This window comes from Aythya fuligula, chromosome 11, assembly GCF_009819795.1.
Source record: "Aythya fuligula isolate bAytFul2 chromosome 11, bAytFul2.pri, whole genome shotgun sequence".
NCBI lineage: Eukaryota > Metazoa > Chordata > Aves > Anseriformes > Anatidae > Aythya > Aythya fuligula.
Window position 1 is genome coordinate 9521602 of NC_045569.1, and position 18117 is coordinate 9539718.

Below are 18117 nucleotides of genomic sequence, written 5' to 3' on the forward strand. Positions count from 1 at the left end.
AGGTCGCAGCTTGGCGGGGCGCAGAGGCGCCTTCACCCTCCTCACCTCAGAGCCCTGAGGGGGGGGCTCTGTGGAGACAGAGCTGCCTGCGAGAGCACCTGCGAGAGCTGCGAGCCTCGGACGCCTTCCTTCACCCTCCCACCCCCCTCCAGCACCCAGCCGGCTCCCCCAGCCCCATTCCAGCCCCAGGACCACAGCCTTGAGACGCTGTCACCCATCGCCCCCCTCCCCGACCCCAGCACAAGATGGCGCCTGAGGGGAGGGAGGGAGGGAGGAGGGGGGGGGAGAGAGCGGCGATCCCGCCCCGCCCGCCCCCCCCCCCCACGTGACCGCGCCTCCCCCGCCCCCGGCGGGGCCCCGAAGTCTCGCGAGAGCCGGCGGCGGCGGCGGCGCTGCGGTAGGAGGTCGGCGGAGAAGGACGGGGACGGAGCCGCCTCCCGCTCGCCCCCGGCCCCGACCAGCAGGAGGAGGATGTCCCGCTCCGGGCCGCTCCCCGCCGCCTTCTCCCTGCTGCTGCTCACGGCCGCCCTGCTGCCGGCGCCCTCCGCCGCGCAGAACGGTGAGGGTGAAGGGCGGGGGGGTGGCGGTGAGGGGGGGGGGGGGGGGGCGCGTTGCTATGGGGCCGCTCCGTTGCTATGGGGCCGCCGGTTGCTAAGGGGGAGGCTACGGCGGGGGACGAGGGTCAAAAAGGTGCGGGAGGCGAAAGCGGGGGGTGCTGAGGGGAGGTTTGGAGGGGATTTGGGGGGCTCCGGCCCCGCTGGGAGGGGGGAGGAGGGAGCTGGGGGCCTCCTATTTCTCAGTCCCTTTCCCCTCAGCCGCTTCCTGAGGTGATTTGTGCTCGGGGGGCTGGAACATCGCCTCCCGCCCACCGAACCCGCATCTGCCGAGCTGCTCTCGCTGGTTTCTAATGCAATAAAGTCGTAGTTCCTTAGCAACTGGGAGGAAAAAGGGGGAAAAAAAAAAAAAAAAAAGAAACCCCTTCTCTGTTCCTTATAGGATAGTCTGAGCTAAATCTAGCACGGCATGCCTCCTCCCCGATGAGCTTGCAGCCAAGTGCATGGCAATTAGTGGCAGAACGAAGCGGGGCCAAGAGGCTGGCCTAAATCGGCGCTCGGAGGAAGATCCTGCAGAGCTTAGAGAAATGTGCAGCTTACCAGGGGATCCGCAGGCCAGAGGCGGCCGTAAGTCAGGCTCTGCGTGCTCCGGAGCTGCCTCGGCGCTGCCTTGCTGCCGGCAGGCTTCTCGTGCAGACCTGTGGTGAAGCTAATGTAAGGGCAGGGAGCCTGGCTCCCGAGCTGAAGGTTTATTGTGCAGTGGGGAAATCTTCCCCAAATGAAACCGTACCTCAGTAATACACTGACCCCAAGATGTGTTTGCGTTGTTCCGTCCTCCCCTCCTCATCCTTTCTGCTCTGCAGATACTGTGCTGTCCTAGCTTCCTTCTCCTGAGGGTCTTGCTTTGCAGCCTGGGGTCAGCCTCATCGGCTGTTTCCTCTAGGAAAAAAAGGCACTGAGGCCTTTCTGCATATCTGGCCATGGTGGTAGACAAGCAGATTTAAGAAATAATGGCCCAAAGACCCCAGATCGGAATGACTGCCTCAATATATTTGGGTTTTGCAGTCTGAAAGCAGAGCTGAGCTCCATGTCTGATTGTTAACCACCCAGGAGAAGCTTTGGCACCCACGCTGTGCGAATGAAGCCTGTAGGCTTTCTGCAATGTGGGGGCCTTTCCGAAGGAGCCGCAAAGGCTCTGGGCAAATCTTGCTGGTGTTCAGTGGGAGCTGGGGACCTGGATCCCCAGCATACAGCAGGTTGGGCTGCCTTGTGGACATCAAGGTTCCTTGCTGCAGAGATGCTGTCTGCTCCCTGAGATAGCTGTGCTATTGAAACACCATTTTGGCAGGGTTAACCTGCCCCTGTTGTGTTCCCTGTGGTGTTCAGGTGAAGCGAGGTGAGTGGTCTCCTGCCCTGTGAGTGAAGTGGGTCTTGTGCCTGAAGCTGTTCTGTGCTGGGTTTGCCAGCAAGGTGTGAAATGCTGGCAGCTGGTTGTGCCTTGAGGTGAGACTACAGCCCCCGGGTGTGTCCTGAAAGCTCCTTTTGTGTTTGGTGAACTGGGGTTGCCCTAGCAAGCAAAGGGTGGGGGAGCATCAGTGCTGAGGTGGGAATTTACACAGGTGAGTGAAAATCTTCTTGGCAAGGACTGGAGCACTTGAAAGTCAAGTGGGAGGTGGAGGTCCTTCTGCAAAAGGCTTATTGCTGCTGCAGCTGAATTTTTGTCCCCAATTTGAATGCTGCCGTAACAGAGGGAAACAAATTTAAAGCTTGGAGGTCAGGCTCTGCCATGGAGGAACTAATTTCTTTCTGCAAATAGTGGCCAACGAGCTGCTTAATGAAACAATTCTTTTTTGCTTTGTTGTGAGGGAATGGTACAGCTGGTCCCTGGGTTGTGTGCGCTCCTTGTAAGCCATTAGAAAAATTATAAATTATGTGATTTGAGCAGATGTGGAAGTCTGTCAGGGGCAACTCCCTGGAAAAAAACAGATCTGAATGTTGACAGGGGTGTGCTGTGAGGCATGTGGAGGATAAGAACCTCGTTACCTGTTACTGGTCCATAGCCATTGCGGCATCGAGAGGTGATGCCAAGGGCTGTGCAACACACAGGATGGCCAAGTTTGGGTCAGAGAAGGAACAGTGAGTGCTTACTGAGCTGCAGGACACGCATGGCGTGTGGTGAAAACCGCTCGCATGGCCCAAAAAAATACACAGAGGAGTCCTGCCCGTTGGGAGCAGCCTCTTTGCTGCTGCTGACCAGGGATCGCTGCAGAGCAGCCAGTGGTTTTTCTAGAATTAGTGCAATTCGGCACATTTTTAATTAGCACTGCCTATAGATTTAAGCTTATGAAACTGGAAGCAGGTTTCTGGCGTTTGCGTGGATTATTTTCAGAGCTCTTGCATAAACGCCCAAAGGTCACAGAAGAAGTCGTGTGTCAGAAAGGGAACTTTTCCTGGGGATTCCTCTGCGAAACATGTTGGGTTCCTCGAGGTTGCGTTTCGGGTGCTGCCCGTCACGTGCACCCCAAGTGTGGGTTAATGAAGTGACAGAGCAGGGGCCTAGAGGAGAGATGAGGAGGAACAGCTGGAAAAAGCCAGCCTGTCAAGAAGGTCTGTGTAGACCTGTGGTTTCCAACTGGTATTTGCTGGAAGATCACTTGAAAACAGACAGAGTCCTCCTTATGGGAAGATGCTTGACTCACCTCTTCGGTGATGAATTCCGTGCCCTCTCTGCTTGCTGGCTTTTGACCTTTGCAATCTATTTGTTTCTCCAGCTGCTCCTTTAAAAATAAAGGCTTCAGGATATGAGGGCTTTCACCTTGGAGCCTTTGGTTTTAAAGGAGCATGGCTGTATTTTTACCGATGCTCAGGCTGACCCTGTTAAATTTGCAGTTGACCCCACCAGGTGAGCCGAATTGCTATTTTCCAGCTCTTCCTTTTAAAAGATCTGGTCTGGCAAAGCATGGTTAAAACAGACTTAATCGTGTCTTGTCTACAAGAGAAAATCCTTAAACGTCGCATCTTTAAAACCGTGAGTGTTATTTCTGACTGTGGCTTCTCATCCATTTCGCACTGACACGATTTTAATGGTCCCCAGATAAAACCAAGGAACAGTTTCGTACAGCGCTTACGGAGCGCGAGTGTGGGCTGAGCAGCGAGGAGAGTGTGCAGAGCTCTGTTCCCTTCCCCACCATCTCTATTCTCCTTCCTCCTACAACTCCCGCATAGGAAACTTAGATACAAGCAACGTGACTAATGTATACGCTGGAAAACTGCATCCAATTCTAGCAGATCTCTGAAGGGTGAAGAGATGCCGACTGCTGGTACACTTCAACAAGGGCTTTGATTGTGTCAAGGAGTGGAGAGCTGCTGGAAGTACTTGAAATGATGCTGGCTGTCCTCGCAGCACAATGCTGCACGAAAACTGCTGGTTGCAGTGGTGAATGAGGTGCATTCTCTCCTTCACAATGAGCTGTTTCTTTAGCTCTAAGTACTACTTTAGGGGAGGCAATTGTAAGAACTTGCATTGTAAAGGACAATGCCAGCCTGTGATTCATCTGGTTGTAAAGCCCAGCCTTCAAACGAGTGCTGGAAGTGTTGCAGCTCCCATTGAGGAGCCTCTTAACACTGGAAGTTAGATAAACGGTTTCTGCTTATCCATTAGCTGGAAAGGTCTCCCATAAATCCATCCTAAACCTGCTTTCCTGTCAGTAGGCTTCTTATTCCCTAAACCTGTGCAATCTAGAGAAGGGAGCAGGGTATTTCCTTCTCACCAGCGATTGCTTTCTGTACTTCTGGGGGTCAATTGTCGCGGACATTCACCACAAGTAGTATTTTCCTGACTGTTCCCGGTGCTTTCCTGTGGGTTTCCTTAAACCACGTGTCCTGGAGTGTGACGTGTGGACCTGGCCACGGTTCCAGCTGGGAAAGGACCAAGGCTTGGCGGCATGGAAGGATCGCTCGGTGCCTCTTGCAGATGGTGCTCCTGTTTGCAGCACGGGGCAAACGGGGTCTTTACAGCACGGTGGGATCCTTCCCAGTGGTCAGTCAGGTTGCACGACTGCTACTTCGTGCTCTTTGACTGCCTAGAACCCAGTAGTTCTTGGCTGTGCTCATTACATGGCACTGTACCTACTCCTGGTGCCTTCCTTCCTGTTTTCAGAAGTCCCATTTTGTCCTCTGGAACCCACCCCTACCTCAGTTTGCTGTGGTTTGATCAGCTTAAATGATGCTCTACCCATCACTTATCTTATTTATTCCATTTTCCACCTACTTGTTCACTGTTCCACATTAACAAGCACATACCTGACATGCAAAGCTATGTCAGTGACATCTTATTTTTGGTTAGGAGGCTCTTGCAGCGGGCAGCTCCTCGGGGACCGGGTTGTGCTTGGGCTGCTGCGCCTGGGTGTGAAGGTTTGGGATCGTGTCCTGTACACAGCCTGGTGGGTGCTTGAGGATGGCCGTTGTGTAGTCAGTGCAATTAAAACAAGCTGCTTAGCTGCGTTTTGTAATGTTGTAGGGACTTGGCAGGGTTTTTTACCCTGTTAGTGCTAGAATGTGGAACTGGCTTGTGTGAAGTTGGAGGGGGGAGAGTCAAAGGACAACAGTCCTTGGCTGTTATCAAAGGTCTGTGTCAGAAAATAATATCTAGTTATTAAAACCATGATAATGGCCTGAAACATCACTTATGTTCCTTTAAAAACAAACAACACTTCCTTGATGTGGAATACATTTTCACTCTACGTTAAACTTCTTTTTTCTGCTACCTTGCACCGCACCATTTCTTTTGGTGCTGTAAGTGAGAGGGTCTAATTAAATCTAAATATAATTTCAACCTGGATTGAATGTCTTGGGAGTATTTATCCCCTACTAAGATAACTACTGTAGACTTTTAAAAATTCATGCCCTCTTGATGAGCTCGAAGCTTTTTTGGGTCATCTGTGTGGTTGAAGTCACCACTTAAGCGCTGACGCAAACTCATTCAAGCAAAAAGACAATAACTTCTGCAGCCGTGAAGGGTTCTTCATCATGCGTTGTCAGAAGCCAGAGATGTCTGCTATCATTAAGAAATAGAAGTTCTTGAGAGTGAGATTTTTATTCTTTCCCCCCCTGTTCCCATTTCCACATGGTGGAAAACGACACCACGATGGCAGCGTAGTATTTCGGCCGCTGGAAGGCGTGGGGCAAAGCGTCAACGCTGGGCTCTGGTCCTGGGTAAATTCAACCCCAAATGGAGCTGCTGGGGAGCGATGGGGTAGGGCAGCCTTTGTCCTTAGTGGCTTTGATGTTGGAAAGGGGCAGGGCACTGAGGATTTTGTTCTGCAGCTGCTTGTGGGGAGGCAGAGGCACCGTGTCTGTCCTGCAGTTTTTGAAGGTGTGCTTGGGACTTCAGTACATAGATGTAATCTCAGACCTGCCTTGGGAACGCTGTGTTCGTGTAAACTGGGGTGGTTTTTGCTATCAGATCGGAAGCCTTTTTATACACCAAAAAAAAAAAAAAAACGAAAGGGGTGTCTGAAAGATCAAATCTTGCAGCTGAGGAGGAGCACTGTCCCAGGCAGCACCAGGCTAAACGCATCTGCATCGTGAGCCCTTGTTATAGAAGAAAATTAAATAACGATGCCCTGTTCTGGTATGAATAAAGGGGGGAAAGTCTTAGAGTGTTCTAATTCCTATAGGCTTCTTTTACAGTCCATAGTTTCAAATATGACATCAAGGAATCTGTTAAGCCGAAGTGCTGCTTAGAGCAGCTGAGTGGTGTAGCTGCTTCCCCCATTACCTGAATCACTTCTAGTCTGTGATGATGAAGGGGCCATAGAGGCTCTCCCTAGAGCTTGTGTACCTTGGACACCTCAAATGAAAACATCTTCTAAGGTGGATATTGAAGGTGGGAGAAAAGGAGAGGACTGTTACGGATGTGAAAAGGGACGATGTGAAAAGGTGCCGCCAGGCCAGAACTCCAAATAGGAGAAAAAGTCCTGGGGAAAAGGATTTAATTCTGGGAGGTTGGCACAACTGACAAAATATATTTGAAGCGAAAACCAGAGGGAATTGTATTTAAATGCCTAGAAAGGGAGCTCGACGATGATTTTAGCAAAGCAGTAGGCTCCCAGCAGGCTTTGTAGCAAACCAAAGGCAGACTGAAATAGTCCAGCGAAGGCATTCAGCAGGAGTTTGAAGGAACACATGCTTGGGTGTATTTTTAAAAAGCAAGCGGATGCCATAGTGACTGACTGCTGCGGGATTTTTTTGGCCTGGTTTATGTTAGGAGAGCTTTGTGGTGGTGAGCTGGAATAATCCACCTTAGCAGGTTCGGTGTGGAAGTGTTTCGGTTCCCATCATACTCATTCAAAACTTGTAAAGAATTAAGTGATGCTCAGCTGGCTGCAGGTTGAAGTCCAGCTGCTCTGTTACTTCTAGCCTTGTTAAAATCACCCCAGTTTTGTGATGTTAAGCAGCTTTTGCCTTTGTGATGCCAAAAGTGGTGCTTAATGACAGACTTGAGTGGAAATGCTGGAGATAAGGACTGCCATGAGGAAAATGTGGAATGAATCTGACAGTCCAGACCCTAAAAGAGAAATGAAGATTGCCCTGGTGTGCTACTTCTCGTTGTTAATTCCTGCTTGAGGTGCCCTCGCCTCTGTGTACAAACAAGTTACCTCTCAGGGAGCTCAATATTGTTTCCTCCTCTCTCTGTTGCATTAAGCATCCAAGGTCGTCGTCGGCTGACATTTTATACTATGACACTTTATCTTTCTGATTCGATGCAGGCAGCTTAATTTCCACTTGTGATAGGTTGTCTTAATGACTCCAGGCTGCAAACTGGGAGCTCAGAATTTGGAGGTGCTGTTGTGTTCGGCGTTTGCCTACGGTAAAGCAAGCTCCGCAGCGAGCTGCTTCCTTTTAACGACTGCCAGGCTGCATAACCAGTGGGTTCTGCTGAGGCTTACCACTTTGTTGAAGAGAGGTGCCTCGGGGAAGCTTTTCTGAGTCTTGAAGCAGCTGAACATCGAGGGCTTGTGACTCAGAGCCGGGCTGTACATCCGTGTGTCTTCAGAAGTCTCCTGGATGGGCTCCTCTTTGCTCCTTAGGTAACAGTGGGAAGCTGGGGCTTGCCTGGACTCCCCCCAAAGCCCCTTGTATCTTCATGCTGGGGAACAACAAAAAAAAAAAGGTCTGACAAAGTGGGCAGAAGTGTTACTGGCTGCTCTGCACACATCCCATCAGAAAGGAGTGCGCTTAATTGAACCTCCTGGTACAATCCCAGCGCACTTTAGGCGGACTGGAGGACTTGCTGCTGGTATTTCCAAAGAGCAGGTGAACGGGTTGGCTTTGCCTCTTGGTTGAAAAAACAGACATTGTGGGTGTCAGCAGAGAGCTTTTCGTTTGTACGATTGCTCTGAGAGAAATCCATGGATTGCCACTTTGGTTTGCTGTAAAACGCGGTGTGTTTGGTACTTGGGGCTTTCTGTGACCTAGAAACCTGCACTGCCGATCAGCCCTGTTTGGTTTGTTTTATCCTGGGTTCTTCACCAAGCCTTACCTCTCTGGTGTAGGCCTGGGAATGTCCATTTGTCTCTGCTCTGACCCCAGTGTTCTCAGAATTACCCCAAATAAGTCTCATTTCACAAAACGTTTCTCCCTTCTACTGCATTTGGGCTTGTTTCAGTTGCTCACCAGCTCCCATCATATGTTTTATAAAGGTCTGGATTGCCTTCACCTTTGGATTCTGTCCCCAGCAGAAGTGCTGTCACCTCTACCTCCTGCACTTGGGGAACTGTTTGAGCTTTACCCTAGTTGTGCCAATTTTTTTTTTTTCTTTATGCAAAGCAGTTGGGATGACACGAGTACCCGAGGGTGGGTGTGCTGTACCGAGCGCTTTTCTTGTTGGCACACGTGGCAATAGTGCAAATGGCTTCATCTCCCTCCAGGAGCACTCTTCTTCTTTCCGCATTTCCTTCTATTGTGTTATTTGTGTTTAGATGGGGTGCAGTGCAAATCTTTGTTCTTTTGGTACCTTTGGCAGGAGGAGCAGTGTGAAATAAGGCCAGGTTCTCCTGCTGAAGCGGATGGGACAGTTCATGTCTCTTCAGGGCGCTGAACCTGATGTGAGACGAAGACACCACTGATTTGCTTTCATGTGGAATTCACTTCCACTTTTACTGACGGGTGTTTCAGTGCCGTGCTGGAAGTGATGAGGTGCTCAGCTTGCTCTCACTTGCTCTCACATAACGGAATGAGTTAGGTCTAAGCAAAGCTCATGGAGCTCCTATTTTTAGTGCTACCAGGATCAACGTGGTGACCTCCAGCTTGAGCCACGTGGAGGAAGAAGGAAGTCATTTCTGAATCCCAGGAAGGACCTTGTTGTGAGAAAGGAGCAGAAAAGGCAGGAGAGAGAGAACCAGCTCTTAAGCAGCTATAAATACCAGCCAAGGCACGAATGGCAGAAGGGGCTGGATGAACGAAGTGCTGCTTAGCTCTTTTCCCTCGTACTTTCATCTTCTCAAATCTTGCTTTAAGTAGATCCAGAAGGGTGTGGGGCTTCCTAGTATTCAGTGAGTAAACGTCTGAGTTACAATGGCTCGTCAGTGGCCTACATTCAGATTTTTCAGCAAAATCACATTTTTTTGTTGTCCCTTTATGCTTCATCTAGGCAGCAAATTAACGGGGCAGGGATTTAATCTGTTCCTTCCACAGCACCAAGCGAATGCTTTGTCTGCTGCTGCTCTCCAGTTCTCTGACAAAAAGATTTCCCAAAGGGTTTTTCGAAATACTACGCTGTTGTCCTCTTTTGAACTGAATCAGAGCCTCTTGGAGATGGAAAATTACTAAATAAAGGTTTTTCGTTCTTTATTTTTTTTTTGGAAAATGTAAACTTGCCCTGAGATGGCTGTGAAAATGTCACCTCTGGTTTAGGAGGTCCCTCAGCAGCAAACCCTGGAAGGCTGGCAGATGAGGACTGCGTTTGCCTTGTTCTGACATTCTTCTCATAACTGCTGCAGTGAAGGGCCCAATGCAGGACAAATGCTACGCGTGCTTTGGTCTGACCTCCAGGAAGGTATTTAAAAGATGTCTTTGTAAAATAACTGCACAGCTGAATGGGGTCTTCGGTTCAAGAGCTGTGAGACTACTTAATGCAGCCCTCGTGTTACCTACCACAGCTCTTCAGGAATGCTGTGATAAAAACAAGTGAAGAACTATCTCTTCACTTGAGCTTGGGGAGAGGATTCCAAATAGAAACCAACAGAATTGTTTAGGTCACCATTCACGTATTCAACCACCACAGAATCTCTAAAATGTGGTTAAATACTTTTTAAATAAATCTGAGCTGAATTTGGATCCTGTGTACCTTGAGTAGGCTGCACTTGAGCTCTTTGGACAGCTCAGGCACGAGAGATCTCACCCCTGACTTCTGTGGAGTGCTCTTTTCTTTCATCTCATTGCTTTTAGGGTGAAGTCACCTTAAATCCTTGATTTCCCAGCTTCTAAATTTTTATTCCCATCAAGGCATGTCTGCGTAATGCATAGTGTCAGTGATGTGCTGGTACTTTGGCTGAGTTCAGACAGAAGAGTTTTTCCATTTAATCTTTAAATACTTGCTGAACTGTTGCAGGGTTTCATTTCTTAGGTTTTTGCAGAAGCCTTCGAGCAGATACAGATGAAAACAAACAAAAACCTATAATTAGTACAGGTAACACAATGTTATTCTGTAAATTTTTTCCCTTATCCTGAACAAAGAACAGGTTTCTGGCAGTATTTTGTGTCAGCTCCCTTTATTCCTCCTGCTTCTAAGCTGGAAGACAGACTCTGGAAAACCCAGCAGCTCCATACAGGATCCTTTTATCCATGCCTGACGTGTCTGGGGGTTAGTCACCTTCCTGCACATCCCTTGTGTGAGGCGTGGGGAGCAGATCTCAGTAGCTGAGTGTGCCAGGAGGGAGCCTTGGGCTGCAGGAAGGTGATTTCTGTGGGGGGGATTAGGAGGCACGGCGTGGGGCATCGCCAGCGAGGCTCGCATTAACCTTGGCTCATGCTCAACTTGAATTTCAGCTCCTAAATAGCGATGTTTGCTGCTGCGGAGGAGCTGCCCTCAGAAGTTTATTTCTGTACCCATAATCTAAGCAGTGTCAGTAGGCCGTGTGAGATCAAGCCCCCGGTCCAAGGAAGGATCCGATTTGTGACGCAGCCCCGGTGCAGCTGCATGTGCTGGCACGAAGCAGTGGGAAGGGCAAAGCTATTTCTACTGGTATGTCCTACATATGAGCCACGAGTGGTGGTAGACAGCCTGGTAGGGCTGTTTGAGTTAGCAAATCCTCACTGTGGTCAGGGGTGTGTTAGTGGAGCACCAGGCCTGCCATAACAGGGAGAACCTGAACTGCGCTGGAGAAATGCCTTGGGGGGGAGAGAAACACTCAGAAATGCACCTTAGGGATGAGCTTCTCAAAATTTGCCAAGGAACATCAATTTGGCAAATAAATGGTGGCATCCTTAGTACTTTCTCATGCATTTCCTTCCTCATCCCCATAACTAGAAGAATGTTGTGGTGTCTGGAGAGCAGGCTGAGCAGGGAGACTGCAGCCTGACCCGCTGCAGGTGCGTGGCCCTGAAGTTGGCAGCCAACAGACAGAACTGCTCTCTGGCTGTGGGAACGTGAGCTTTGCAGTAAGTAGAGCATCCCTTCTCCAACCCCAGCTCCTGGAGCAGGGGCAGCATCTTACACATTGTTCTGAAGCAGCTCTTGCTCTCTGAACTCTGCTTTGCATTTCAAAATGTGTTGTTCCTTTTGCTGATAGCATTTCTTGGGCACGCAGTGGTTGTCTTTTTTTTTTTTTTTTTTTTTTCCTGAATGGCTTATTCTCAGCTCTGCCTCGGATTGTGTGACCTGTTACATAAGCCAACGGTTCTGCAAAGGGCATTTCTTTAAAACAGTCGGAGCGTTTTCTTCCTTGCAGATGAGACAGCAGCTTGTTCTTCTGCAGCATGTCTAAAAGGGGAAAAAAACAGGTTTGCCATTCAGTGTGTGCTTCTCTGCCAGAGAGAAATGCAATCACTCTCCTTTCAAATGCGGTTGTTGGATCAGGAAAGGTCAAAGCAAGACTGAAAATACTTCAAACCTTCACCTTACTAATGGAATAGTCTGTGGACTTGAAATAACTAATCTGAATGCGACTTTTTTGTCATCTGTACCACCATCTCACAGAGATTTCCTTATCTTTAGGATGCAGATCTGGTTGTCTTAAAATATTTTTGAGAGCTTGAGCTTGCAGGCTTCAATTGCTGCGTTTGTGTGAACACTGGACACATTGAAATTTCTGTCTTCTTTAAGACTGCTGAAGCAGAGCTGTTGGGAGCTCTGCTTTTCTGTCTTGTGAATTGAAGACCCTTCCCTTCTACTCCTAGGGAGTGCGTTCCTGGTTGTTAACAAGTATTTTTGGCAATAGACAGGAGCAATGCCATCGTGTTCTAGGGAAATTCTTGTACATTCCTCAGCTGCAACAGAAGTATTTCTGTAGTGACCTAAAAAAAAAGAGTTCATGCTATCAAAGACTGGCTTATTTTTCCCCTGCATGGATGATTGTAAGTCTTTTGAACCTAACTTGTGTCAGGGAGAGGCATAAATGGAAAAAAATGAAGAATAATGCCTTCCTCTGCAGAGGATGATGCAAGCTTAATCTTTGAAAAACCCGTGAGAAACTAGTCCACAAACTCGCTCTGGAAGGAAATCTGCCGTGGTCAATGCTTCTTGATGTGTTGAACCACATCAGGCTTGAACCAGCTTCCTTCCAGCGTGCACCCTTCTGAGCCAACAGGAATTTAAATGCATGCAAAAGCAGCACCGGCCACAGCTCCCCGGCTGTCAGGAGCTCTGGCTCCACATCCTGCTCCTGCATCGCCTCGGGAGGGAGGTGAACACTTGCTCGGTAAACTTGCTTCCCACTTACATGCCTGCCTCAATCCCTCATCCCTGCAGCACGCAGAAGTCTCCTGACTCTTGCAGCAGTCCTCGAGCAGAGCCCGGGGGCTGTTGGCAGCCCTGGGGAGCAGTTAGCAGCCCGTGCAGCCTGCAGGAAGCTGGCGATGGCAGAGCTCTCTGGGATTTTAAAACTCCGGTACTAAAAGTGGGTTGCATTCTGCTGGTGCTGCCCTGAACTGAGGTGTGTGTCCTCGCCGAGGGGTGGCTTGCTGTTTTCCTGGAATGGCTTCCTCATCCACCGTTGTTTAATTGCTGTTGTACGAGGGGCTGGTCTAGGCAAACTGCCAAATGAAGCTAACCAGAGGTGTTTTACTTAAGCATGCGGTTGAAATGCTTCCTAGCTACATGGGATTTGTTTAGGATTTGTCCGTTGCCTTCTGCCATGCCACTCACAGTGCATGCAGCTGCTCTGGAGACTGCTAAGAGCAGTTCCTGACTGCTGCCCTGTAACTTTTTCTTTGAAATACAAAGAAATGTGCTTTCGAAGGCACTGAACAAATGGATGAACTTGCTGTTGCTCTGGGTGCCGTTCCACAGGCAAGTTAACGCGTGCACCAGGCTGATACCTATTGTTTGTTTGTTTGGTGGTACAAGGAAATGAGAGATTTTCTTTACTTCCTACAGAAGAGAAGGCTTTAATATCATGTCTGCAGTACTATACCCATCTCCAACCAGGATGTCCAAAGCGGAGAGAATTGCTCTAATAGATGAACTCGCAGGGCAGACGCTTGGAGCTTTCTAGATGACACTTGTTCGATGCCTCTAAGCAACTGGGTTTAAAACACAAAGCAGACTTCTCTCAGGACAAAGCTATAAACTGAAAATAGAGCTTGTACTCAGCAGAAAATGGGCTATGATAGGGACTTCTGAATGCACATCAGGGATGTGGCTGTGTAAAAAATAAATAAATAAATAGCATCTCTTTCCTGCACATCCGCTTGTGTGCCATCTCAGTCTGGTGTACGTGTAATGCACCGCGTTCCTTATCAGCACTTCTGAGCCCTTTGCAGAGAAATTGGGATGTGTAACACAGATTCCTATAGCCAAGTTGGCAATTAAAATTTAACATCAAGGTTTGTTTCGTATGTAAAGGGGGCTCTGTCAGGTTCTTTTGCCCCCTCACTGTTCCAGTAGCTAAGGGAAACATCAAGTTTCCCAGTCGTTTGTCAGCACCTAGGCCAGTGTTCCAGTTGGTTCTTCAGACCACGCTCTTACATAGCACGAGAGAACTAGAGGAACTTTGTTCTTTCTATCTGAAAAACTGGGAAAAAGATCTGCAAACTGCCACGCTTCAAAATGTGACGCTAGGCAGGAGGCTGACATCAACATGGAGCCAAAACAAGGGAGTAGTTCTTAATTTCTTGGTTGGATTATTCCTCTCTTGCCAAATATTCCAGACTCAAATCTGTTTACATTTCTCCCATCTTGTGGGATCAAATGTATGAGCATGGGGTTGCTGCAAAAGTAGACTGGAAGCATTGTGCACACCTCATGAAATGATGTGTGAGTGTGGGCAAGGTGCCTGGAGAAGGGTTGAGTCTGGAGGGAATATGTTTAGGGCTTTTAGGGCAGCTTCCAGAAACTGAGGGCACACAGACACGACTCCTACATGTCAGTGTCATTTCTGCCCAGTGATGTCCTATGAATCATGTTTTTCATTGAATTATGGTTACTGTGAGTGTTTTTTGCCCAATAAAGGTGATTAAGTATTATTTACAGTCAGAGCTGTTTGTGGTGTGAAGCTGAGCATTGCTCGATTATTCCGAGGAAGCTCTTAAATAAAAACATCCACTGGGTGAATGTGTGGGGGAAGGTGAATGGGCAGCTTGAGCTCTTCGCCCTGATCTGAGTGGTTTTTTTCCCCTTGGGAGTGGCTGTTGGAGCAGAGGACCTTCAGAACTCCTCTCCAGGCTGCGTTCCCTGATTTATAACCTCGGAGCAGGTCAGCACCGAGCAGTTTCTCTCGGCTACGTGGGACGTATTCCCAGGATGGCCTCACGGTAGAGATGGCTCTGAATCATTTACTTAAGGGCTCCCTGAATGTTGCTTCAGCAACCAAATGGAATTAGGTTCTCCCTAAATCTTTTTTTTGCACGTCAAACCGGGCAAGACTTTGTAATGCGCAGAGAAATGAGGAATGTTGGTCTGGGTCCAGAAGACGTTAATCCTCCTGTCTGCGGGCTTGGCTGAAGTAATCCTCAGGTTTCCCTCTCCGTGCAAGGAAGGCAGCGCTCCAGCAGGGGCTCGTGCGTTTTGCATGGTGCTCTCTGGGTAGTTCTTTCCTCCATAGCAAGTCAGAACCTACCCTCACCTCTATAAAACTGCAAGATGAGATGCTTCTTAGTGCTTCTGCAGCTGGCTGAAGAGCAGGGCAAAGCAGACCAAGAAAAGTAGTGCCCAGCATCCACTCCACCAGCTAACGTACTGAAATCCAGCAGGCTCTGGCAATCGGTTGCACAAGGTATGCTCTAGGGCAGTGCTGACTCATACTTGGGTGGCTGCAGAGAGCAGCAAAGTGTGCTGGAAAAATTAAACCCATCTCTTTATCAGCGATGTGATGTAAAGCCCAGCCCATGTCTTATCAGAGAGCTGATTAAAAGCCATGTTCTCGAGTGATAAACGAGTGGGAAAGCATTAAACCTGCTAGCTGATAGGTGAAAACAGGCAGGATGTTTCAGTGCTTTCCATGGAATTGAAATGTTTACAGCCTTCTGCTCCAGCTGCCGTTTTGGCTATCGCTCTTTTGGTACGGATTTAACTTAATTTCAAATCCTTTGTTTTAGTAAAGGTCAGAATTGGCGAGACACTCAACGTTAATTAGGCTGCCTTTTTTCCTTCTACCTGAAATAAAAATGCAGTACTTAGTCGAAGTGACTGTGGTCTTTCTCCCACTTGAGGAAAAAAAAAAAAAAAAGATATTATCACATAATTAACACCTTTCAGTGAAGAAGAAGGTGTTAATTAGGCAAAGTCGCAGTTAAATAGCAGGTAGTTGGGCTCAGGCTTTCAAAGCCCAGGTGATGGGCGCAGTGGGAAGGTGGGGAGAGCAGGGTGACTGCTGGTGCAGCTTTCCTTGATATCCTGATACAAGTGAGACTTGCCCCGTAAGAAAGGTGAAAATAGCCTAACTGGAGGGCAGGGCAAAGCCATCTGAGGAGCACCTGAGAAGAGCTGAAATTTGGTATTTTAATTAGTTTGTTCCCCTTCCTGAAGCTGAAATCCAGTTGTTCTCTGGTGCTGCAACCATGCCGTGAGCCCTGGTGTCAGGAGCAGGTTTCCTTGGAAGGAGACGATACCAACACAGCATTTCGGAAGCACGTTTGTGTTTGCAGCTGGCAGTATTGCCTTCTCCCCCATTAAATCCTCATAAATGCAGTTCTTTTTGTCATTCCAGGACAGAAGATGAAGAGATTTAGCTAGTCCCTCTGCAGCGTGTGCCAGTGGTTGTGAAGCTTCACTTCTCTTTACAGGTGCAGAGCCTGGGGTATTTGGGAAAGCTGGAGGAATGTTTTTGGGGAAAAAGATACCAGTGTCTCTAATTCAGAACAGCAATTAGGAAATGGATCTGAAAAGAGGTTAACAAGGAGACACTGATAGCTTCGACCCTACTGCCTATTTCTGGTGGGAGAGCCTCAGTGTGAAGGAGGTGATGGTATCTGCTACGGTGACACCTGTATCTCATCCGTCTGGATGATTTCGGTATAACTGCAGGCACGGCTCTCAGCCAGTGCGCAGAAATGAAATGGCCAGACCTGTGCGAGGGGCCTGGGAGCTGTGGAAGCTGTGAAATGTGGGCATGTGGCAGGGTAATAGGACAGACAGGAAACATCAGCCCTGCCTGTTTGCACGGAGGTTTGGATGGTGAAGGCAGACAATCTGCAGAGCGCAGTCCTGAAGCAGTCTGAGCTGTGGTGTGGGCCTCCTGCTGAAATCAGGTGTGCTTCTTGCACTAGCTTTGCAAATGCTTTCCTCATTTTTGAGCTTTGAACTGTGTGTTGTTCCTTCTAAGTGGAATTCACCCCAAGATGAAGGCAGGAGGAGCATCGTCTTGCCTGGCAGAGACATGCACTGCTCTGTCCTGGTTGTAAAATTGCTTTGTTGCAGCTGTATTTCTTGTGGCTTGATGTGTTCTCAGAAATAGTTTGTACTCCCTTTGTTCCAACCACGTTTTTATGTTCTTGTGCCTGTTCCCTGCTCTGAACTTGGTGGCCTTCCTGTTCTCTTATCTTTGCGGACTTTGTTTTAAGACCACGTCTTCTTTGGACTCGCACTTCTTTCAGCTTTAATCTTATGCCGGATAAAAGTTACACGCCTAGAGAAATTAGCCTTTGTTCTGCATTAGTAGGGCTTTTTGCAGTACCTGCGCTTCATTTCGTTCTGGCTGATTCTGTTTGTGTGCTGGGGCAGGTTTAACATTTCCTTAGCTAGCATTTATCTGCATCTTCTTCAAGCCAAACCCTTGTTTTATTTTTAACATCTTTCTTAGGACGTTTATTTAGGTTAGTATTCCTCCTGCATTGCTTCTCCAGTGCCATTGGCGTTGAGTCTTTTGCAACCTGCTGGGAAGTTTAGGATATTTAAAAGATATTTACATGTTTTTATTTAAATTGATAGCAGGGGCGTTTTTGCAACTGAAGGATGACTTCCATCAGGTACCACCTTTGGTTTGCTTTTTTTTTTTTTTTGACTGGTGGATCACTGCTGATACATCTTATACTGGTTGTTGGTCTCTGTCAAAGATCCTTTTGTGCACATTCATTCTAGCAGGTGAGGAAGTTGAGAAGCTCTTTGGTCCCTGTGATACTGGTTAAAGCTGTTTGGGCTTTGTCTTTTGAGTATTGTTGCATTTGGGCTCCAGACAAGGCAGAACACAAGCTCCTCAGGCTTCAGAAGCTGCTCAGAGTTAGCTCAATATTTCTCTGTGCTTCCAATATGTTAAAGTTACAGCTTTATGCAGAACTCAGGGCTACGATGACATGACCACAGCAGCAAGCAGATGAGCCTTGTTGCTTCTCCCACACATCTGCCCTACGTAGGTAAGCTGCTGCTGCCTCTTTTCTGGCCCCTGTCAGTGTGGGCGGTAGCTGTGGGTGGAAAGGTGTCACTGCCACCCCAAGCTAGGGGGGGTGCTGCTGGTGTGTAAAGCTGTGAGTTATTTGCCATAGCTTGGCCAACAGGGAGCTAAACAGAAGCAAAATGGATCAGGAAGGTGTCTTCCATCGATGAATGAAATTAAGTCTGCTCAGGTGTGCTAAGGCTAAGCTTCTACACTTATTTAAACTCCTCATCTTCAGTGTCCTTTTCTATTCCTCTCCTGAGCTCTACGTTTGACCAGTGTTGAGCTTTTTCAGCTTACTGGCCATGGCAGTCTACTTTATGTGCTTCTGTTGTTGCACATGGACAATTTTGGCTGCCCTTTTGAACAGCCCCAAGCTCTCCCCCGCTTCCAGTTCAAGCACACATGCCTGTCTCTCAAAATACCTTTTGCCTAACTGTATCTTAGCAATTCTTCGCTAAAATACACATTGCCATGTTCGCATTTTGCCTGTGTGAAGAGCTGTGCACTGGGCTTCATTCATCTTTGGCAGA

General features: G+C 48.4%; 1 protein-coding gene across 2 annotated transcripts in view; it reads left to right on the forward strand.

Annotated features, from left to right (window-relative positions):
- Positions 1-375: 375 nt before the first annotated feature.
- The window catches only part of NPTN (neuroplastin), a 51436-nt gene continuing 33694 nt past the window's right edge, over positions 376-18117 (forward strand). For both annotated transcript variants that reach the window (XM_032194582.1, XM_032194583.1), the window contains exon 1: positions 376-559. In XM_032194582.1, coding sequence (XP_032050473.1) covers positions 472-559 — 88 coding nt within the window. In that variant the 5' untranslated portion in view covers positions 376-471. The remainder of the gene's footprint in view (positions 560-18117) is intronic.